The sequence below is a fragment of the Notolepis coatsorum genome (assembly GCF_963971535.1).
Source record: "Notolepis coatsorum genome assembly, chromosome: 15".
NCBI lineage: Eukaryota > Metazoa > Chordata > Actinopteri > Aulopiformes > Paralepididae > Notolepis > Notolepis coatsorum.
Genome location: NC_140179.1, coordinates 20,141,830 through 20,166,174, shown reverse-complemented (window position 1 = coordinate 20,166,174; position 24,345 = coordinate 20,141,830). Strand labels below are relative to the sequence as shown.

Here is a 24,345-nt window from a genome sequence, read left to right as displayed (position 1 = left end):
CGGTACAAGCTTTAACAGCCCACCAGCCACTCGCCAGGCCGACCCACCCATGGCGTCGGCCGGGCGGGGCACTGTTTCAATATGTCAAAAACAAAGGACTGATGTTAACACGGAGCACCAGTGGTGGTTGCAAACAGCAACCTCCACTGTGGTGTGCACCATGAAAGGGTTAAATGAATAAAAGAACTAAACCACAAAATACTGTAGAATGAGCAAACCCATACACACAACGTTAAGGGGAGGCGGACCAGAGCAAACTAGTCCCGCCTTCATTCAAAATATTCACAACAGCACACCAGCCCTATACCGATTGACCGTCAGTATGAATGGTTGAGAGGAGAGAAAACTGTAGCAAGACAGACCTTCTCATAGCAGAGTGACAGAACGAAACAATAGCCCACTACACAGGGCCGCCTCAGGGGGTGGGGGGCCTCGCGTTTAAATTCGCACAGGGCCTCACATTTCTCCCAGGCGGCCCTGCCCCTATACTACTACAGCCTAGCGTGAGGCGATGTGGGACCCAGATCAACAACCGCCTGCGCACAGACACGCAACATGTTTACCATGTCGGCTGGACCCATAGCCCCACTACCCGACGCCAATGTGGATAGGAACTAGCCAGCTGAGCCATAACCCGCCGTTAAGTCCCATCCTGCAGTAATATAGCTCTACTGCTACACCGCCGAGCTCACGCATCGCCCCAGATGGGGACACCGTTCCATAGACCCCGCCGGAACACAAGGTAACATACCTGGCTAGGCTACCTAGCCACGGCCTACCCTGTTGTCAACCCATTTACCCGAAAAAAGGTAAATAGGACTCAGCAAAAAAAAAACACAACAGCTACCGACTGACCTTCATTGATGAACCGGGCAAGAGGAGGGAGAAATGACAACATCTCACGGCGGAGACATTAGAACAGCGTAGCAGTTAGCAGTAGTAGTAGCATGTGGCATTAGCGATAGCATGTAGCATAGCATTAGATGTTTAGTAGCACGCCCAAGACAGCTTGGAAACCGTTCCCTGCAGTGAACGTTCACCAAACCATCCTGCCCCCGGCGCCAACACACAACATGGTTGTGTAACAAAACAAACCAGCATTACTAACACTAATACCCATGCCTGAAGACACAGGGCCTACCTGGGTACAAGCTGGCCCGACAGCCAATCTTGTACAGCTGAACCTCGATCTGCTGTCATCAGACGAGGAACATCAACATAGGCCCGTCGTGTCGCCGAAAACATGCGTCGAAGATGCCAGGGGCCAGCAACCTCCGGTAAGCTTTCAACATTATGACTCTGATCTTTTTCATCCTGCTAGTTACGTATGGTGCACGCAGCCAGTACGCTGGAACGAAAATAGAGGAAGGGTGTTTGGTGACCAGAGTCATGGTTATATGGGCTACGCCTCCATAGGGGCGGGGCCCCATACAGGTGTGGGTGCATGTAGTTTGTTCGTTGGGGATACAGTAGGTATCATAGGAGATAAGGGGTATCTCATAAGGCTCAGAGCGGGACGCGATAAGCAAATACGATATATAACTTAGATACGGTAAGAGGTAACTGAAACTGATTGCTCCTGTGCCTGTGGGTTAGCTTAGCTTAGTTAGCACTAGCAGCTAACGTTAGTTTAAAAGGTTTTTAACTGCGACTGGCATATAAGTTAGTAATGGAGAGGGTATAAAGCATGTTAAAGACGCATTTATTGGACCTGTTGCTCGCAGAGTTTACATAGAAACAGCGAGACTCCCAAGAGGAGTTATTCCAGCTGGAGCGAAACACGGAAGCTATGTGACTGTCGAGTCCTGGCTCTAGGCAGAATCACGAATAGTGGTCTAAGAGAAGTTAATTCTATTTTGAACGTGATTCACTGCATTCGTTAGATTACACGTTGCACATGTTATGACTTTGAACGTCTGCCATTTCCACCGCAAAAGGCACATTTATCAATACTTGATGATACCCCATAGTGATCTAACGATTTCTGGTTAACCAATAGGCTTCCTTAAAGTGGAATGTTTTTCACTCTATGCACTGACTTAGTTTTAGTTTTTTTCTTTTTTGTTATTGTTTCTTGTCATGTTGAGTTTATGAAGGGAGGGGATCATGGTTCATGTTTGTATTTGATGTTTTATGTCATGGATAATTGATAATCTTGAAAAGAATAAAGAAAATATCCCTCCACCCCCTTAAAAAATTACAATGAGTTGTAGGAAATGTTATGTGTGTTTATGCCTAAACAAAACAAACAGTTTACATTACCCTTTAAATTGTTTTTGTGCCAATAATATCAGAGGGACTGATAACAGTGTGACACGACAACCACTAGGGGGCAGTGGAACGTGAGATGGCAACTAATCACAGAAGGAAGACACTCTTCCTCCTCCTGGTCCTGGCATGTGTGGTCATTCTGCTGCTCTGCATCAACATGGAGGTAAGACCATGGTTATGAGTGGACCTGCTTAAAACGTGTGCTCTCTTTTACATTTATATCAAATTTAAATACATATATATATATTTATATTATTTCTTTAATAAAAGGAAAAAACTAATAATACACTTTTTTTTGTATAGCACCTTTCATACAAGAATTACAGCCCAAAGTGCTTCACAGCTGTAGACATAAAATAGTGTTATGGTTTGTAACCGACCCCAATCGCACAACACAAGACAGGTATGAGAGTAAGCCAAGAACTGAGCATTTATTGAAACACACAGAAAACGGCACTGTCCCTTTAAGGGAGAACACAAATTACTGGAAAACAAGAAATGGGAAAAGGGCACAGTGCCTTTAGGAGGCGAGCTGGCTAAGGGGAAGGCTAAGGGAACAGGACCAGGGCAAGGGAAAAGGGCAGGAACAGGGAGGACTAGGAGGACCGGACGGGATGACTAGGAGGACTAGGAGGACTGGACAGGGAGGGCTAGGAGGACTAGAGAGGGGAAACAGGGACAGATGCCCGTGGAGGCGGGCTGGGGACAGGGAGGACTAGGAGGGCTAGAAGGACTGGACAGGGAGGACTAGGAGGACTAGAGAGTGGAAAACAGACAAAGACTGGGATACAAGCATTAGAAGAATGTTGCTGCTCTGCAGCTTCTCCCGGGAAGGCTCGTCTGAGGAATCAGACAGTGACGTCAGAGCCGCTCTGCAGAATCCTCTCGGCAGCTCTCCGAGGTGGTAAACGGGACAGAGAGGGAGAGAGAGAGCGGGTTAGCTCAGAGTACAGTTGGGAACAGAGCAGGTGACAGGAGAAGTGACTTGTCCCAAAACAGATACTCCAGTGACTGAATCTTCGGTGTAATACACACTGTGAGTAAAGTCCAACAACAATCCACGTGATAGAATCTTCGGTGCTAATAAACACTGTGAGCGAAGTCCCAATAATAATCCAAGTGACAGTATCTTCGGTGTGAATACACACAGTGAGCGATGTTCAAGCAAATATTATCCCAAATGAACAATCCAAAAAGCTGACACTGGGTGAGTGACAGTCTGACAAAAAGCAGGAACTCTTCAGTGTCTAAAACACACGAAAAACGAATAGGGTCAAAGACAGCTTTGCAAAACTCACCCAGGCGCTGTGCGTAAAGAGAGCAGGATCAAAACAGGGGGAGCGCGTCGCTACGGGGAACGGGTTGTCCAGCGTCGTTACCGGGAACGGGTTGTCCAAGCGGAGGTCTGAGTGGTGCGCGACTAGAGTGCGTCAGGATGCGCGTCTGGATGCGCGTCTGGAGTGAAGAGCGCGTCAGGCTCGGAGGTCTGGATGAGCGTCTGGAGTGCGTCTGGATGCGCGTCAGGAGTGAAGAGCGCATCAGGCTCGGAGGTCTGGATGGTGCGCGTCTGCTTGGAGTACGCGCCGGTACGGAGAGCGCATCTGCTGCGCGGAGGTCTGGAGTGGAACACCGGAATACCTCCCGTAGAGCGCAGTACGGTGTCTCCTTCCAGGCAAACGGCGACAGGTGGCGGGAGGTCTGGATGCGCGTCTGGGCGTCTGCTGCGCGGAGGTCTGGATGCGCGTCTGGACGTCTGCTGCGCGGAGGTCTGAAGTGGAACACTGGAATACCTCCCGTGGAAGTTTAGAGAGCGCAGTCCAGTGTCTCCTTCCAGGCAAACGGCGACAGGAGGCGAAGGCTTGAGCGCATCTCACGCCGGAGATGAAAACAGCATAACAGACAGAAACCGAAACTCCCGTAGGAGCCCTTAGACAGAGAACCTCCCGAAGGAGTCTTGGTGATAGAGATATGATACGGAACGACCCGACAAGGCCAGAGGGGAAGAGCGAGGTACTTAAAGCCCAAAGGGGTGCTAATTAGAATACACATCAGGTGCGTGAAGGTAATTGATACTTTAACTAGAAGTGTGTGTTCGGCACCAGACCAATCAAACACATCATGACAGGTAGTCCAAGGGTGTGGCTGCTGAAGAGCAAACGAGAGTAACGAACGCGAGGGTGGGGGCTGGTGAGGTGAGGAGAATGCAATTGATTAACAGAAAACTAAAGGAACAGAGCGAGTAGGCTTAAAGGAACAGAGCGAGTAGGTGAGCAACGGACAAAAACCTCACAAATAGACATAGGCATACAATTTGCATACAATGTACATAATTATAGATGGCATAAAATGAGCAGAGAATTGACATTAAAGGGGAACTATCTTATAAATGGCCTTTTTGAGTGTTTAGCATTGTTTCCTAGCTATGTGAACTTATATTAATATGATCTATGTCTCAAAATTCTCATATTGGCGCATTCTTCCAATTCTCCTCTCACAATATTCACCCTCACTGAACTGAGTCGTTTGAAAATGTGATGATATGTGATGTCAGAGAGACACCGCTGCATGTTAATGTTCAGGCGAAGACGACGCTGCGCAGTGGTTTAGGAGCCCAGGCTCAAAACAGCTCGAGATCTTGAGGTAGAAAAATGCTGTTTTTGAGGACTTGATTAGAAATACAAAACAATGAATAAAAAATATATATATATTACAGAAGTGTTCCATAGACTCACAGGAATTGTGTAAAAGTGCCCAAATAGTGAAAGAAATAGTAAAATAGTTCCCCTTTAACTAACCTTTGTCTTTTACTATTATGCACTTTGCTACTAATTAATCTACTGTGCCTATATTACTACCTACTCTGCTAATGTCTTGATAATGGGGAATAACAAGACCTGAATCTGTCATGCATTATGATACATTTTCCATCTTATTTAAAGTCAGTGGTAAATTACTGACAAAACGGTAATTTAGTCAAAGTGTGGTAGTGTCTCCGACTCTCTGGTAGTGCATGTCTCTCTGGTAGTGCATCAAATCAAATCAAATCAAATGTATTTGTAAGGGGGCGCCCAAATGGCGAACCATGTAACGCGCTGCGGCGCGGCACAGCCGACCTGGGTTCGATTCCCGGACCCGGCGTCATTTGCCGAATGTCTTCCCCCCACTCTGTCTCCCGTTCTTCCTCTCTCTCTCTCTCTACTGGACTGCCCAGTAGTAAAAAAGCGATAAACGCTAAAAAATAAATCTTTAAAAAATGTATTTATTTGTAAGGCCCGACAACACAAGTTAACCTCTTAACCTCTTTGACGCCAAACTCGAGATAAGTCGTGTTAACTCGCCATGCGTTGGACGCCAGACCCGAGATATCTCGGGTTTTGGTCGTTTTTTCTTTTATTCAATATTTTTATTTATTATTCATCCACTGACCTCTGTGTTGCCATAGGAAAGGATTTTGAGATCGCCAAAGTGCAATACCGGCAGCATCCTGCCAGATGGCAGTGTCGCCCACCCTTTGAAACCTTGTATCTCACCCTGTGTTACGGTTAAATCCCTCCGGGTGCTATATTTAGACGGAGCCAAGTAAATCGCTTCATCCGACCACTTCGAAACGCATCTGGCACACTCGATCCATAAGTTGTGCCAAATTATGTGCCAGATGGACACCAATACTGGAAATCGCGATCAGACAATTGGAATATTCTTTTTGGAATACCCCCGGCCAAAGGTAAGGACTATCTGACATCAATTTCAGCTTGATCCAACAATGTTTTCATATTGATCCAGCTGATCAGCATCTGTAGTGTTCAACATGAATGCCGTTACTGGCCATCAAAGCATAAAAAACAACCCCCCCCCCCCCCCCCCCCTTTCATGCATTCATGATGAAACATAATACCTATTATATACATTTGATTTGGAAATAGTAGCGTGTCCAGGCAAGAAACGCCAACGCTTATAGTAGAACACTAAATAGATATGAATGACTAAATAGTGGCTTGATGTACGAGTCCTTGAGCCTGCTGGACCTGGCTCTGAGGCTGCGGTAACGCCTCCCAGAAGGCAGCAGTTGGAACAAGCTGTTGTTGGGGTGGCTGGGGTCTGACATGATCCTCCGGGCCTTGCTGATGCACCGGCTGTTGTACATGTCCTGTAGACAGGGGAGCTCACAGCCCCAGATTTTCTGAAGTGTCTTAACAACTCTCTGTATTGCTCTGCGGCTGTGAGCAGTGCAGTTCCCGTACCAATAATAATAATAATAATAATAAATAAAATTTTTAGAGCGCCTTTCATGAAAGTAAACCCAAGGTCGCTTTACAATCAAGAGAGCTAGGGAAATGGGGCAGTAGGGGAAAAGGGAAAAAAGGGGAGGATGAGGGCAGGTAAGGGATAATGAACCTAATCTAATCTAAACTAACTAATGGGGAAAAGCCTTGGTGAAGAGGTGTGTTTTGAGAGCAGTTTTGAACGTATCCAGGGTTGGGGCGTTGCGGATTTCAGGGGAGAGAGAGTACCAAGCTGTGAGGTGTGTTATATAAAACATTACGCCCATCTGTGTGTAATTATGACTGTACTTCTAATGCTTTATAACTGTGTTTATAACCATGAGTATAAGGCTACCTTCACACTGCAAGCATTAGTGCTCAATTTAGATTTATCTGATTTTCTTTTTGTTTGGCTGTTTCACATTAACTTTTAAATCCGGCCGATATCAGATTCCAGTGTGAACCGGTCACTGCTCATGAACTGACCCGCAAATAAAGAAGAAGAAATATCGAAGATGGGTGGTTCCTCACATTTGACCCATTTCACTCACACATTCACACACCGACGGCAGAGGCAACCATGCAAGGTGCCAGTTAGGGGTTAAGTGTCTTGCTCAAGGACACTTCGGCACGCTGCCAGAGAGGAGCGGGAATTGAACCGGGAACCTCCGGATTACCAGATGACTACTCTACCTTCCGAGCCACTGTCGCCCCTGTATGAGTGGCCCAAATCAGAATTGAAAAGATTCCATGAGATTTGTGCTGTTCACACTGTCGTGAAGAAAAAACAGATCACAGAGTCACATTATGAGCAAAAACTATTTGGGCCACTTTTGCACGCAGTGTGAACATAGCTATCTTTAAACTAAGGCTGTCAATCGATTAAAATATTGAATCTGATTAATCGCATGATTGTCCATAGTTAACTCGCGATTAATAATGGCAAATTAATCGCATATTTTGTATCTGTTCTAAATCTACCTTAAACGGATCTTTTTCAAGTTTTAATACTCTTATCAACATGAGAGTCAACAAATGCTTGCTTTATGCAGCCCTTTAACACAAAAGGATGACCCTCATGCATTGCAAATTTGCATCAAATAAAAAACAGTGATGCACAAAATAACTTAAAAGAAAATAATAATTTAAAACAATGAATAAAGTGCATGAAATAATAGGAGAAAGAAAATGTTAGGAACTTGTTACATTCACCCACACAAGGGCTGAGGACTCACACCCCCGCCCCCACCTCTCTCTCTCTCTCACACACACACACACACACACACACACACACACACACACACACACACTCTCCCAGCTCTCTTTCTCTCTTGCCCCTTCCTCATCTCTCTCACCCACCCCCCCACCCTCTCTCTCTCTCTCTCTCTCTCTCTCTCTCTCTCTCTCTCTCTCTCTCTCTCTCTCTCTCTCTCTCTCTCTCTCTCTCTCACACACTTTGAGTCAGAAACAAACATAGTATATGGGCGGCAGGGTGACGCAGCGGACTAAGCGCTTGTCACCAACGCGAGAGACACTGGTATCGAATCTGGCTGTCAGCGGGAGGGAAGCCGGTAGGGTGGTATTCTGGTCGTTGTACAGCGACTCCTACAGGTCGGTCAGGGCGCCTGCACAGCAAGGGGAGGATCTGGGAGAGGTAGTGTGACCTCCCACGCGTTACACTTCACCAATGAGAGTCCGCACTGGCAGGTGAAAAGAAGTGGCTGGCTGACTCCTATGTCTCAGAGGAAGCATCTGATAGACTTCAGGGCTCCCTAGACCGACCAGTGGGGGAGGGTGGAATTGGCATAAAGACTAAAATTGGGATGGGAGAAAAACACAGAAAAACAGGATGAAAAAAAAATAATAATAACATAGTATCAATGAGAGTATCAATAATACACCTGAGTAAAAAATAATTAGAAAAATTGTAACGCTAATCGTGCGTTAAATAAAATAGTGGCGTCAAAAGAATTGAGCGTTAATATCGCGTTAAAGGATAACTCCACTTTTTTTTTAAATTAGCTTATTTAACATCTTCCCTGGAGTTAGACAAGAAGATGCATACCTTTTTTGTCTCTGTGCGTGCATTTTAGCTTTGGGAATAGACGCTCCGTTAGCATAGCTTAGCTTCATCACTGGAAGTGGGGGAGGACAGTAGCCTTACAGTGCCTTACAGTGTATTGCAAGGTCTGACATTGACCAAACTTGATATGCATGACCTTGGTGGGCTCTAGGTCAACTCCTGAAAAGGGGGTCAATGTCAGACTTTGCAATCAAAAGTTAGGGGGCTAATAACCCTTGCCATAATTTCAGTGCGCCCCTAACTTTTGATTGCAAGGTCTGACATTGACCCCCTTTTCAGGAGTTGACCTAGAGCCCACCAAGGTCATGCATATCAAGTTTGGTCAATGTCAGACCTTGCAATACACTGTAAGGCACTGTAAGGCTACTGTCCTCCCCCACTTCCAGTGATGAAGCTAAGCTATGCTAACGGAGCGTCTATTCCCAAAGCTAAAATGCACGCACAGAGACAAAAAAGGTATGCATCTTCTTGTCTAACTCCAGGGAAGATGTTAAATAAGCTAATTTAAAAAAAAAGTGGAGTTATCCTTTAACTTTGCCAGCCTTACTTTAAACATGTCACGTTTTGCATCCTCACCTGTTGCCCTTTCAGGATGAAATCCACACAAGCGTCACCTCAACCTCTACCTGTGCTCCGGCGCCTCAACCCGCCCACAGAGCAAGCGTCACCTCAACCTCTACCTGTGCTCCGGCGCCTCAACCCGCCCACAGAGCGTGCAGCTACCGCGGCCAGGAGCCCTCGCCCGAGGAGGCTCTGGAGGAGCGCTCTCTCCTCGCTTCCATCGCCTGGCCCGAGCCTCCGGACGTCACGCCTCGACCGCTGAGCCAGACGAGCGACCCCGCGCACAGCAGCTTCACCCTCCTCCCCCCCCCACGACAGGGAGGCAGAGGGTGGCGTGTCGGGGAGCGGCTGGAGGCCGTCATCCAGATGTTCGACTTCCAGGGTAGTCCCAAGCGCTACGGGGGAGACGTCCTGGTTGCTCGGCTGCACGACCCGGAGCTGGTGGCGGGCGTGGCGGGGCGGCTGGTGGACCACCTCAACGGGTCCTACTCTGCCTTCTTCCCCTTGCTCTGGGAGGGGAGGGCACAGGTGGGCACATCCCTACCTCGTTTCTCCACATCCCTACCTCGTTTCTGCACATCCCTACCTCGTTTCTCCACATCCCTACCTCGTTTCTCCACATCCCTACCTCGTTTCTCCACATCCCTACCTCGTTTCTCCACATCCCTACCTCGTTTCTCCACATCTCTACCTCGTTTCTCCACATCCCTACCTCGTTTCTCCACATCCCTACCTCGTTTCTCCACATCTCTACCTCGTTTCTCCACATCCCTACCTCGTTTCTCCACATCCCTACCTGATTTCTGCACATCCCTACCTGATTTCTGCACATCCCTACCTCATTTCTGCACATCCCTACCTTGTTTCTCCACATCTCTACCTCATTTCTGCACATCTCTAACTCGTTTCTCCACATCTCTACCTCATTTAAAAATGTAAATGTCCTAACCCAACCCCCTCCAATGTACAGTAATTTACCTAGTATGGTTTTGTCAATATTCCTATGTACAATTTTGCTTGTTTGTACAGTGTGTGTGTGTGTCCCCAATGTACAGTTTTGCTTGTTTATACAGTGTTTCTCCCCCCCCCCCCCCCAACCACCTCTAATGTAGATTACCCAGTATGGTTGTCAATATCCCAATGTACCCAACCCCCCCCACACAACCCCACCCAACCTCCTCCAATGTACAGTTTCTACGTCAAATGTATATACTCCCTTTTCTTGACTCCTTTTGTATCACAAACAGTACTGTATTTGCAAATCTGGTATGTCATAAATGTATAGATGTAGCAGTACTGTCTATCTGTATGTGATGTATGTCATTATGTCCTGATGAATTGAAAATGGGGGACCCTGATGTAAACAAGACGAAAGTCTTTCTCTGGTCTGCATCCCCTTAACAATTGTGTGTATTGAGCTGTACTGTATTGTACCCATTCTGCAATCTGTTAATAAAGTTTTCAATCAATCAATCAATCAATCAATTTCTGCACATCTCTACCTCGTTTCTCCACATCCCTACCTCGTTTCGCCACATCTCTACCTCATTTATGCACATCTCTACCTCGTTTCTCCACATCTCTACCTCGTTTCTCCACATCCCTACCTCGTTTCTCCACATCCCTACCTCGTTTCTGCACATCCCTACCTGATTTCTCCACATCCCTACCTCGTTTCTCCACATCCTTACCTCGTTTCTCCACATCCTTACCTCGTTTCTCCACATCTCTACCTCGTTTCTGCACATCCCTACCTCGTTTATCCACATCCCTACCTCGTTTCTCCACATCCCTACCTCGTTTCTGCACATCCCTACCTCGTTTCTGCACATCCCTACCTCATTACTTCCTGCTTTCTTGCTGTCGGCTGATTTTTTCTGTCGCTCTGCCCTATTGCTACCTTAACCTTATAATTAATGATTAATTATAACTAGGGCTGTCAGTTTATCGCGTTAATTAGATTAATTAATTACACAGCAAATGATCACGTTATGAAAATTAACTCAAAATTAATTACAATTTTTCTTTTTTTTTATATAATTTTTTTTTTGATCTCATTCATTCCATAAGAACGTAGAATACACATTTACAGACTTTTTTTTATATGGTCCATTTGCATGTTCTTGGTATCTGATTCTAGGGACATCTATGGATCTCAGGGAATGTATTCCCAGTGTCATAAATACTGTGTCTGTTACTAGGCTTGAGTAAATTGTAATGAACCAAATGAGAATATCAATTACATTTTTTTTATCTTTGACTGTGAATAACACTATGCTCAAATTGACCAGACCTGAAAAATCTAAGCAAATTAATAGATGGAAGATGATTAAACAGAAGGTTTTGTAGATACAGTACTGAATTCTGCCATCCGGACACATGCAATTTGAAATATGATTATAGAATATAGAATATCAGGCATAAAATGGTTATGCGATTAAAATGCGATTAATTAGATTAATTAATTACAAATCCTGTAATTAATTAGATTAATTTTTGTAATCGCCTGACAGCACTAATTATAACCCTTCAATTCTAAATACTCAGACTTCCAGTTCCTATGATGGTAGTTCTCTAGAACCTTTAATCTATATTACTCAGATTTATGACCGCAGTGCATTGTCGAAAGGACTAGCGTAGCAGGATCTCTCCGTGGGAGGACTAGGGAGGTGAAGGGAGGTGAAGGGAGTCTCCGTCTTGTCAGCTAAACACAAAGGACTGTGTCGGGCACCTGGAGAGAGGATTGCACTGCTGACGATGAGGATATTTCATAAAGAGACAGTACTCTAGACCCCGGTTGTGAAGCGACCAGCGAAAGACAACAAGGCCCACCATCACCAGCTAAGTACCTAGCTTAGCTTCAGTTTATTAGTGAAATATGAGTTTTGGAAATGTATTCAGAAACTAGCAAATATCGACAGAAGGAAATGTGCTGCGCCATTTTGTTTGTAGTCATATGAGGAGAGGAGACCCAGGGCTTTCGAATGGCGTTGGAATTTCGAAAAATGACACTACCCAGCTCAAGCCAGCTCCTGTCAATCAAATTACTTGTCGATTAACTTTTTATTTATATTATTTTTGGGATTATCTACCACAAATTAGAACACAGTTAGTTTATCTACCTTTCTGTGAAGGTCTAGCAAAAAACGGCGTTGCAATCTGATGAAAAATGGCGGATCTCAGTCAAGTATGCAATGTAACCATGAGTAACTTTACATGCATCACACTAAGCGAACTGTGTAAAACTGTCTCAGAAGCAAACTCCACAACCTCAGATATTGATCCTGGACATTATAAACACATCTCTTAAAACTGGCATCTTCCCAGATGCCTTTAAAACAGCTGTTGTAAAGCCTCTATTAAAGAAACCTAAATTGGATAACAACACAGTAGCAAACCACAGACCAATATCAAATTTACCATTTATCAGTAAAATATTGGAAAGAATAGTCTCAGTCCAAATAAATTCCTATCTTAAAGAAAACAACATCTTAGAAGTCTTTCAGTCAGGTTTCAGAAGATACCACAGTACGGAAACTGCACTCACAAGGTAATTAGTGACCTCAGACTCAACTCTCCATCCTTATCCTATTAGATCTCAGTGCAGCTTTTGATACTATTGATCACAACATCCTAATCGACTTGAAAAGCGTTTTGGTTTCTCTGGCTGCATGTTGAACTGGATCAAAACATATATCAGAGGAAGGGTGTTTTATATTAGTCTAGGAGACTGTTACGTTCAACCCTACAATATGGCTCATTTAGGCCTTGAACGTAAAGTGGTGGACACAGGACAAGACAGGAGTTTATCAAAAATACATCAGATAAACATAAGAGTCGCTATGGGGTTGCACAAGGCATGCTGTTTAGGTCCATTACTCTTTTCTCTCTGTATGCTACCGCTCGGCAACATCATCAGAGAGTATGGTATAGATTTCCAATCCACACCTATGCGGACGATACACAATTGTACATATCTGCTGAACCAAATGATGCGACAGCCATAAACTCCATTACCAACTGTCTGTCAGCAATAAACAAATGGATGAACGATAACTTTCTCAAATTTAATGAGGACAAAACTGAAGTCCTACTTGGCCCCAAATCAAAATCATATAATCTAGGAATCCACTTGTGTAACTGAGGGGTTACAAAACCCTGACTGTATTAAAGATTGTGATAGATTAAACCACTGCTAGTTATGTACTTTAATTACTGGCCAGACAGTACATCAAATATAGATGGTGAACACCCACAAGAATACGGCATTGACAAAGAAATAGTATTTGAGGGTAATTTATTATTATTAGGCAACGTTAGGTTACAGAATGAGAATTAGGGTTGCGCTTGTATGGCGAAGAATATACGTAAAGTCAGTCAAGAGCATGAGTCACTAAGAATAGCAGGAATCCTACGATGGGTCTAAGTTGACACCACCTGTCGTATAGTAGCAATTATATAGGGCAACACTGGTACCGACTGAGACAATGGGTTCCCTCCGGGGTGTAAGGCCTGGAGGGTAGAGGAATGTTCGGGTACTCCGTCTGATTCAATGAGGAATAAAAAGACTCCAGGTACAGGAGTCGGTCCTTGTAAACTCCCTTGATCAGCAGCAAAAGCAATAATTGTAATCCAAATGCCCGACAGCATTGATGACAGCTAGCCAGCCCCGTCCACGAGGCAGGCCCGAGTTGTAATCCTCACGAGGTTGAATCCCAAACGATAGTGGAAATCAACTATGCTCTTCTCCGGGTACCACGTCCCAAATCAATATAATCCAACCAGGAATGGTTCTGCAATCGCCGACGCCGATTCTCCTGTTTACATGTCCAACGGTTCTCCGCCTAGGACTCCTCGGGTGTGGGCGACGTATTTAGGCCACACAGCCTGGTTAAGTACACTAGCTAAAGACACGACGAACCGCTGGGTAATGTTACACACGAAAGAACTGTGGCCGCACGATATACAATAAATGATCGACTATTTACTTCACATTAGATTAAGTCGAACTCAACGTTACTTCATTAAACTCTGACACTTTTATCATTCTATTCGCACGCGGTTCTCAATGCTCTGTTAGATGCAAGGTTTGTCACTTCACTGCACGTTGACTCGTGGTGAAGGTGGGTAAGGTACTGAACGTAACTGAATTGAACTAAGCGACTAAGCACGGTGTGCGCACCTTGCGCTGTATTTATACTTAAGTGAATATCTAGTCCCAACCTCAGTCCTTGTCTCGTATTACTACGCTGACTCCGGGCATGTTCCGACATGCCTGCAGTTGTCTTTGAACTTGCCGTTGGGGGCTTGCGCGCTGGCGCCTGGGGGCGCTGTCCAATAGGAGAGCGAATATTACTCTGGTCTGAACGCAGGTAAAGGGATATTCCGTGTATATGTAACAAGTGCCTTGTTGCCTTGTATAGATAATTACACCCCATCACAAAATACACTTTAATACATTCCACTAATACTCCTAAACGTTTTATTTTATTGATTTAAGTTGATTTCATTCCTTTCGTTTTGTTTTATTGCACTTTTGGGAGTTAAGGCTTTTATTTTGAAATCGACACCCTTACTTTTCCGGTCCTCCGGGACACGCATCTTACCTGCTTCCTGGTTGTGAGTCAGACTCTCCGGGGATTCCGAGAGCTCACGTGCTGCAGTGCAGATGACTATTCCTAATGCTGGTGCATTGTGTTGCATTGTAATCTAACAGGAGGAAAATAAAGACCATCAACAGTCATCCATGTCTGTCGTCCTTAATACACAACGCCGTCAGAGAGTACACCGGTCACACTTGGTGCCGCTAGACCTCGGACAACGGACAACGCTCGTCTGTCCACCGGGGACGCTGTCTGCACGCCGCTTCTTCATTCAACTGGCTGTGCTGAGTACAACGTCGAACGTTAACGTGTGCGCATAGGATAAGCGCATATGTGATATTGGTTGTTTTTGTTTGATAATAATATGCTATAGATTGTAATTGTAAATATTATTGTAATGATACAGTAATTGGAAACGACACTAGTTGTACAAGACCATTGTATTTTATTTTTTTTCCTTTTTCTTTCATCTGTTATGTATTGTGAATAGATAGCCTATGGTCTAATGTTCAAAGTTTGAGCAGTAACAAGTGTTGCTATCTAACACATGCCCACTGTAAATATAATTGGGAACTAATTTGTTTATATGGTTGGCTGGTGATGAGATATATATATATATATAGTTTTTTTCCCCCCATCTGTTCTGGTAAATTGTGAATGGATAGCCATACAGTAGCCTACATGTATTCGTGTGTAGTCTAGTGTTTAAAGTCTGAGCAGTAACGAGCGGCCATTTAACACATTCACACATACTTCTCTTTTGTTTATAGCCCTCTAAAGCATTTTTGTTTTTATTCTTGAACATGTCTGAAGAAGTACCACCAGATCTGGAGATGGTGGGTATGATGCCTGTATATGGCAGGGGTCAGTCAGCTCTTATGTGTGGGAGGGGAAGACCTGTGGAACTGAGTCAGTCTACAGTTCGCCAGTCAGTGTTTGAAGCAGTGGGGCCAGTGGCCACATCTACTCCAATCACGCATGGCAATGATGCAGCCCCGCAACTCGCTAGGTCAGAGGATTTAGGCAGCCTCGTCACAGACCTTGCCATACAGATAGGAGAACAAATTGCATCTACTCTGCATGCCATGCACCAGACCAGTTATCAGCCCCAGGTCCCCGCCCCTGAGCCCCAGGTCCCCGCCCCTGAGCCCAAGGTCCCCGCACCCCAACCACAATGTTTTTCTGGGTGTGCAGACATGTCAAGGATGAAAGTAATAGTTCAGGCGGAGACTAAACCACCTCCGTTCTTCAGAGGTGATCGCACTGAGCCAGTCTCCATACATGAGTGGGAAGACATGATGCTAGTGTATCTGTCTAGAACGAGTTGTAAAACCGACAGAGAATTGTGTGATCTAGTGATGGGCAGGTTGACTGGTAAAGCTAGAGACATAGTGAAGGTGTCACTGCGTAGCCGGCCTGAGTTGTCTGCCAATATGACCCCTGCAGCTGTGTTTGACATTTTAAAGCGTAACTTCAGCGAGCTGACATACTCCAGTATGCCCATGGCCGACTTCTATGCCATGGTTTCCAGGCCTAGTGAGGGAGTGATGGATTACTGGGTCCGGCTGAATAAAGCAATCGATGTTGCAGATGAGTGTCTACGTCGCCGGGGTCGGTGTGTTGATGATGCGAGCGCCGAGGTCGTGATGATGTTGATCACGCACTGCCCAGATCCCAGTCTAGCTATGTCCTTCCAGCTGAAGCCTGTGGAGCAGTGGACTGCAGCTGAGGTCCAGGAGCGTCTAGATGGTTACCAGAGAGACCAAAGGAGATCCAGTTCACGGGCACAGCAGGTTAACATCTCGGCATGCAGTCAGAGCCCCATGGCTGGTGGCCCATCCCCTCCTGTCCTGTATGGTGGGGCCCAGCAGTCTTCTGTTGTTGTGCAGTCACAGCAGCCTCCCTCCTTTGGCTCTTCTCATGAACAGCTTGGTGAGCCCCACAGGGTCTTAGCCGCAGCGCAGGCCCTCAGCCCTCCTACACCCATCTTAATGACTCCTGCCCCGGCGTGTCCCCCCTCTGTAGACCCTGGCCTTCATCAGGTGGTTGAATTGTTAGACCGTGTGCTCTCACTGTGTTCGGCCTCGCTGGCCCCAGCAGTACAGGCTCAGCCTGGTCAGCCGTCTCGCTCCCACATCCAGCCAAGTAATGGGCAGACGTACCACTCACGCAACCAGGCCAGACCGAGTCAGCAGAGTTACTCGCGCAACCAGGCCAGACCGAGTCAGCAGGGTTATTCGCGCAACCAGGCCAGACCGAATCAGCAGAGTTACCCGCACAACCAGCACGACCCATGCGAAGTGTGTCAAGACAGCAGGCATAACACTTATCAACACTGTATGCTCTATCGGCTGTGCCACCGCTGTTTCCGCCCTGGTCACTATGAGGACTCATGCCCTGGCATCTCCCAGCCATCAGCTGGATCAGCATCTCCCTCCAACAGACCCGCTCAGACCCATCCTGTCAATGCTGCCCCTTTAAACTAGCCAGCCCATGCAATGAGAGGGATAGTATGGGCAAGGTGAATGAAACCCTCGAGAGAGAACCAGACTTAGAAGCCATCTATGTAAACAGCTGCAGATTACTTCCAGAAAACGAAACAGCCATCTTTGTTGGGTCACAGAGAGTGAACGGAGCTAGTGAACTGTTTTATGCTCCAGTGTTAGTCAGTGACAAGTACACATTGAGGGGGATGTTGGATTCTGGTAGTATGTCATGCACGCTCAGTGAGGAGGCTGAACAAAAGTTACAAACCGCTGGTGTTCTCCCTCGTGTCCAGCCGGCACCTGTGAATGTGGTGCTGGTTGGTTGTGGTGGCTTGACTACTCGACCAAAGTGTGTCTATGATTTGGAGATTGAAGTTTGTGGGTCAAAATTTGTGGTTCCTACGTTGGTTGTGCCAGGTCAGAGAGACGAGTTTATAATTGGCACTAATGTAATCAAGTCCGTTCTCCAAAGGCTGAAGTCGACTGAAAAGTACTGGGAGCTTGTGTCCTGCAGAAACAGAGACCCTGAGTGTGAGAAGTTCCTTGAGCTCTTAAGCTGCACCTCCCGCTGGTCGGGCCCAGACCCGCCCGGGGTGATAGGCACAGTGAAGCTATGCCAGGCGGTTACCCTCCTCCCTCAGCAGGAGTATCTAGTGTGGGGGAAGCTACCAGCCAGTGCACATGTGTCTCCGGGGAGTACAGTCATTGTGGAGCCCACCTCAGCGAGGTCGGCCCCTCGCAACATCATAGTGGGGAGAGTGGTGACTCCCATGTGGGGCGACCGCTGGGTCCCCATGAAGGTCTTGAACCCGACACAGAGCCCCATCACGCTCCGTCGTAATGCCAAACTGGCTGATGTCTCACCTTGTCTTGCTGTTGAAGATCTGTCTATCACTCAGGGCCTGTGTCAGCAGCAGTCTGGTGTCTCCAGCTCCTCCGCCTCTCCTGGCTCCTCGTTAGATGCTGAGCAGATGTTGGCCGACTGGAGGACGTGAACATCAAGTCATGTGAGGTGTCTCCTGATGGGAAGAAGAGGCTAGCTGACCTACTGGTGACGTATCAAGATGTCTTCTCCAAGGACAAGCTGGACTGTGGAGAGGTCAAAGACTTTGTGCACCGTATCCACCTCTCGGACGACCGTCCGTTCCGCCTGCCCTTTAGGCGTGTCCCCCCAGCTGACTATCACAAACTGAGAGAGGTGTTGACTGAGATGGAGGTGAAGGGGATAATCTCCAAGTCGATGAGCGAGTATGCCTCACCTCTGGTCATGGTGTGGAAGAAGAATGGAGACCTCAGGATCTGTACGGATTTCCGCTGGCTCAACGCAAAGACCGTCAAAGATGCTCATCCGTTGCCCCATCAGTCCGACTGCCTTGCTGCCCTTGGTGGGAACGCTTTCTTTAGCACCATGGATCTGACCTCAGGGTTCTACAACGTCCCTCTCCATGTGTCTGACCGGCGGTACACTGCCTTCACAACACCACTGGGCTTGTACGAGTACAACAGACTCCCGCAAGGCCTGTGCAACAGTCCGGCATCTTTCATGCGTATAATGCTCGGCATCTTTGGCGACCTCAACTACTCCAGCCTCTTGTGCTACTTGGACGACCTGCTGGTGTTTGCGCCGTCTGAGGAGGAGGCGTTGAAGCGATTGGAGGTGGTCTTCTGCAGACTCAGAGTGAACAACCTCAAGCTCGCACAGAAGAAATGTAACTTCTTACAGAGGTCGGTCAGGTTCCTGGGTCATGTGGTCGATGCCAGTGGAGTCTCTGTCGACCAAGAGAAGGTCTCCGTCATCTCTGGCTTCCAGAGAGAGGATCTGATGGAGTCGGATGGCCCCACTCCCGCTCAGAAGAGAGTGAGATCCTTCCTCGGCATGGTGTTGTATTACCAAAATGTCATACATGGCTGCTCCAGTATAGCCAAGCCCCTCTTCGCCTTGACAGCTGGCCAGAAGAGAAAAGGGAAGACCAGTGCTGGTCGTACGAGAGCCGGTACGTTCCGGAAGCTGACTCCTGACGACTGGACTCCCGCCTGTGAGACTGCGTTTGAGGAGCTCAAGAGGGCGCTCGTCGAATGTGTAGTGCTGGCTCACCCGGACTTTGAGAGGCCGTTCATCCTCTCCACTGACGCGTCGTTGGACGGTATTGGAGAAGTGCTCTCTCAAGTCCCTGTCGGGGAGGAAAAGGCCAGACCAATCGCCTTTGCGAGCAAGTCGCTCAGCCGCAGTCAAGCGAACTATCCTGCCCACAGACTGGAGTTCCTGGCCCTCAAATGGTCAGTGTGTGACAAATTCAGTCACTGGCTCAAGGGTCACAAGTTCACTGTGTGGACTGATAATAATCCACTCACGTACATCATGACCAAGCCTAAACTTGACGCATGCGAGCAGCGCTGGGTGTCCAAGCTGGCCCCTTACTGCTTCGACATCAAGCATGTGCCTGGGAGGCTGAATACAGTGGCCGATGCGCTGAGCAGAGATCCCTTCGTGAGGCCGCTCAGCCGGCGTCTCTTGACCGAGCCTTACTCCGCTCTTCTGGAGCAGGTGTGTGATGTGGAGAACAGGGGGGTGCAGGATATCTTCCGTCTGACATGCCAGCCCCTAGCTCTAGTGACCCCTTCTGGATGTGCGGTTGCTGATGTGTCCATGTCGGCGGATGAGACCTCCACGGTGCTTTCCTCCCAGGAGGATTGGGACTCTGCACCAAGACACAGGGCAGTATCTATGGCGGGTCACCTGTCCACTGTTGTCACTGCCGACCACGACGCAGTCTCCTCCTTGTCGTTGGCCGATCTGCAGGCCCGCCAGCGAAAAGACGCCACCGTCTCCAGTCATCTTTTACGTTGAAAGGGGCCGCAGACCCTCCAGACGCGAGCGCTGCTATGAAGATCAGCCCGCCTTGAGGATGCTGAAGCAGTGGGAGAGGCTCGCTATGCAGAACGGCATATTGTACAGGGTTACGAAGGACCACATGACCAGGCACAAGAGGTTCCAGTATGTTCTGCCTGAGTCCTTGAAGTCGGAGGCGCTGTCTGGAGTGCATGACTTGGCTGGTCACCAAGGTCAACCTAGAACGCTGTCTCTCGTACGTCAGCGTTTCTACTGGTATGACATGGAGAAGGATGTGCGGGGCCATGTGAGGAACTGTCCCAGATGCGTACTCAGCAAGACTCCAGAGCCGGCGGCCAGAGCCCCTCTGGAGAGCATAATAACCTCTGCACCACTGGAGCTGGTGTGCATCGACTTCTGGTCAGCTGAAGATAATAACAATAAGTCTGTGGATGTTCTGGTCATAACTGACCACTTTACAAAGCTGGCCCACGCCTTCCCCTGCAAAGACCAAACCGCGAAGAAGGTTGCTAAAAAGCTGTGGGACAACTATTTCTGTGTGTATGGCTTCCCACAGCGCCTGCATTCGGACCAAGGAGCGAACTTCCAGAGTGAGTTGATGGCGGAGCTGCTGGAGTTAGCAGGGGTCACGCAGTCCCGGACCACTCCGTATCACCCTATGGGGAATGGTGGCACTGAGAGATTCAATCGGACCCTGGGTGGAATGCTGCGCTCCCTGCCATCGGAGTCTAAGCACAGATGGCCCCAGATGGTCCAGAGCCTGACCTTCGCCTACAATTGTACACAGCATGAGACGACTGGCTTTGCCCCCTTTTACCTGATGTTCGGGAGGGTCCCGCGTCTGCCAGTTGATTAAGAATGTGCTCCAGGACGAGGTGGTCTGTGACTATGATGCCTATGTGAAATCCCTGGCGGCCGATCTCCAGTCTGCTATGCTGTTGGCCCAGAGGCACACCTCAGTGGAACAGGCGCATCAGGCTGACCAGTACAACAAAAAGATGAAGGGCTTGCCCCTCTCGGTGGGTGATCGGGTCCTGGTGGCGAACAAGGGCGCCAGAGGGAAGCGGAAGCTGGCGGACAAATGGGAGCCGGACGTCTACACCGTCATCGCTTCCAGACCACAGTGCCACATATATCGGATCAGAGACCAGACTGGACGGGAGAAGACAGTCCACAGGAACCTCCTGCTTCAGGTCAACTTCCTCCCCTTGGACGGGTCATTTGATGATGAGGGTCTAGCCGCGGACAGCGACACCTGTGCGCCTGGTGAAGCCTCCCTCTCAGTCATGCCTGGAGCTAGCGCCTCAGACGCGGACGGTGTGGCGGCAGAGCCTTCCATGGGAGATGGACCTGATGGGGGTCGCACCGCATCATGGGTGCAAGAGGAAGCCTCCCTCTCAGTCATGCCTGAAGCTAGCGCCTCAGACGTGGACAGTGTGGCAGCAGAGCCTTCCATGGGAGATGGGGATCGCACCGCATCATGGGTGCAAGAGCAGTCTTCAGTGGAGAGTGAGGATGACGGGCTACGTCCGTATTCCCCCCAGGGGATGTCCCCTGCTCTGAGTGAGCTTCCAGTGGCAAGTGCCGCAAGTCCCCCACTGTTGCTTGCTCCACCGAGTTCCCCCCCTGCTGTAGTCCAGCATGATGACAGTGTTGTGTCCACACAACCAGGGCGTACTCCTGAGCTAATGAGTGTCAGTGTGCCTGGTCAGAGCCAGGGTCCACAGACCACTGAACACTACACGTCCAGGTTCGGTAGGGTCATCAAGCCAGTCTTTCGGCTGATAGAGACAATGGTCCAACTTGAGAGTATGATGGGCTTCGAGCCACAAGCCTCTATCAAACGTGTGTGAGGTTAGCTGCAGTGTTGTGTATAGCGCTTACAGCCTGATACAGTGTCCTTTGTGGTGATAAGGAGTAACAGTTTTATTTATGTGTATGTGCCCTCGTCATGGTATGGTCAAGTGTAGCTGGATGGTGTATAAGGCACCGTCGTTATCCCTGGAGGTATGGTGGGAGTTGGCCACTCCTGGTGCCCTCCTGGCCTTTTATTAGGTGACAGGTATCGTTGGATTGTTCCGCAGTGTGTGGTTCTCATAGTAAGCTTGTGACTAGTGTGACACGAGGTAGGCACAGTTTTATTTTCTTCGATGTAGGTGTAATTCTGTGGGGTGAATGTAACAAGTGCCTTGTTGCTTTGTATAGATAATTACACCCCATCACAAAATACACTTTAATACATTCCACTAATACTCCTAAACATTTTATTTTATTGATTTAAGTTGATTTCATTCCTTTCGTTTTGTTTTATTGCACTTTTGGGAGTTAAGGCTTTTATTTTGAAATCGACACCCTTACTTTTCCGGTCCTCCGGGACACGCATCTTACCTGCTTCCTGGTTGTGAGTCAGACTCTCCGGGGATTCCAAGAGCTCACGTGCTGCAGTGCAGATGACTATTCCTAATGCTGGTGCATTGTGTTGCATTGTAATCTAACAGGAGGAAAATAAAGACCATCAACAGTCATCCATGTCTGTCGTCCTTAATACACAACGCCGTCAGAGAGTACACCGGTCACATATATATATAAATAATATACAAAGTATATCAAACAATAAAGGGATATTCTCAGTTTAATCTGGCCCTTCACAACAGCCGCCTCCTAATTAGTCCGCACCTAATTAGTTAAAGGAAGACAGATTAATAGTCCAGTCAACTGCTCAACGTCTGTTGTGGGGAGTAGGGCAATCTACAAAGTCAGTGGGTCATGATCGTCATCAGGGGAGTCAGGGAGCCTCGGCAACTCTATCAGCCTCGCCACGGGTCGGGTGTAACGGTGAGGCAGGTCGGCCATCCTGGGTATACTGGGCTGTGCTCGCCACTGGCGACAGTCTGGTCGAGTCCGCTGGAAGCGACGTACTGCTTCTCTTCCGTTCAGTATCCAATAGCGACGTCGGATCTCAGCGAAGACTCTCTCTGCCCCAGCGTGGTGCACATCCTCGTCGTATTTCTTTATGATGAGCTCAGTGACCTTGTCAGACCAGGCTGCAGAAACAAATTAGTGGGGGGGCATAAAATGTTCTCGGGGGGGCACAATGGTTTTTCAACACAGGTTCCCTTTTATACGTTTCAGCTGGGACAGCGGCGCTGTGGCTTGCTTGGCGCTGCCCACGGTGCTGAACTAAACAGCAGAGAGGCAATTGAAAAATCTAATTTCTCTCTATCTTAAGAACTTTCACTTATACAAAAACAGACTGAACGGATATATATAACAGACCTGCTGGGGCAGCGGACTGAGAGCAGGGGACACAAACAGGCTGGATAAGATGGTCAAGAAGGCCAGTAGCGTGGTTGGGGTGGAGCTGGACTCTAGCTAGGGTGGCGGAGAGGAGGAACCTTGCTAAGCTCCAGGCCATCAGGGAAAACCCCTCCCACCCACTATACACAGACTTGGCTGACAGGAGGAGCATGTTAGGACTGCACTGAACGGCACAGGAAGTCCTTCATTCCGACAGCCATCAGACTATACAATGCATCACTGTGCCTCACTGCATCACTGAGCACAGAGTGACAGTTACCATCTTCCTGGACTCTTACTTTTTAAACAGCACTGTGCATTATTACACCTACTGTAGACTTCAGTATATTTTTACTGTATTTATTTACTGTATCTTTTATTCTATTTTTATTCTATTTCATTTTATTCTATTCTTAGGCCATTTGTTTTGTTATTCTTATTTGTGACTTGTTCTGTCTAAATGTTTAATGTTGAGTGATTTGCAGTGTCAAATTTCCCTCAGGATAATACATTTCTATTCTATTCTATTCTATTCTATATCTTTGAAAAGTCTCCATTTATTCAACACTTCTGAATTGACTGACAAACTGAACTGAACTGACAAAAATAAGGTGCATAAAAAAGCAAACAGAATTCCTCCACAGGTATACTCACCATCATAAGTAGAGAGGCAAGCGGTGTTTGGGGACAGAGTGAAATCTTCTTAAAACACTGCCCCTCATTCCTGAACTTTTTTGTTAAGTCCTTCTCAAATGCCAACTGAATTAAATTGGCCTTAGTTGCGTCGATGAAGCATACTAAGGCGTTGTTCTGTAAAGACGTTCTTGAGGGTAGAAAACGAATTCTCACAGAGTGCCATGCTAGCTTCAGTAGTGTTGTTGTTGACATCAGTGCCCACTAGGGCTGTCCCCGACTAAGGATTTGGATAGTT

At 47.5% G+C, this 24,345-nt stretch overlaps 1 protein-coding gene across 1 annotated transcript in view; it reads left to right on the top strand.

Annotated features, from left to right (window-relative positions):
- Positions 1–2,428: 2,428 nt before the first annotated feature.
- LOC311241963 (NXPE family member 3-like) overlaps positions 2,429–24,345 on the top strand; it is a gene marked incomplete at both ends in the record, with an annotated part of 64,194 nt that continues 42,277 nt past the window's right edge. The window contains 2 exons of the mRNA XM_084330921.1: positions 2,429–2,434; positions 9,208–9,705. Of these exons, the coding sequence (XP_084187047.1) occupies positions 2,429–2,434; positions 9,208–9,705 (504 nt within the window). The remainder of the gene's footprint in view (positions 2,435–9,207; positions 9,706–24,345) is intronic.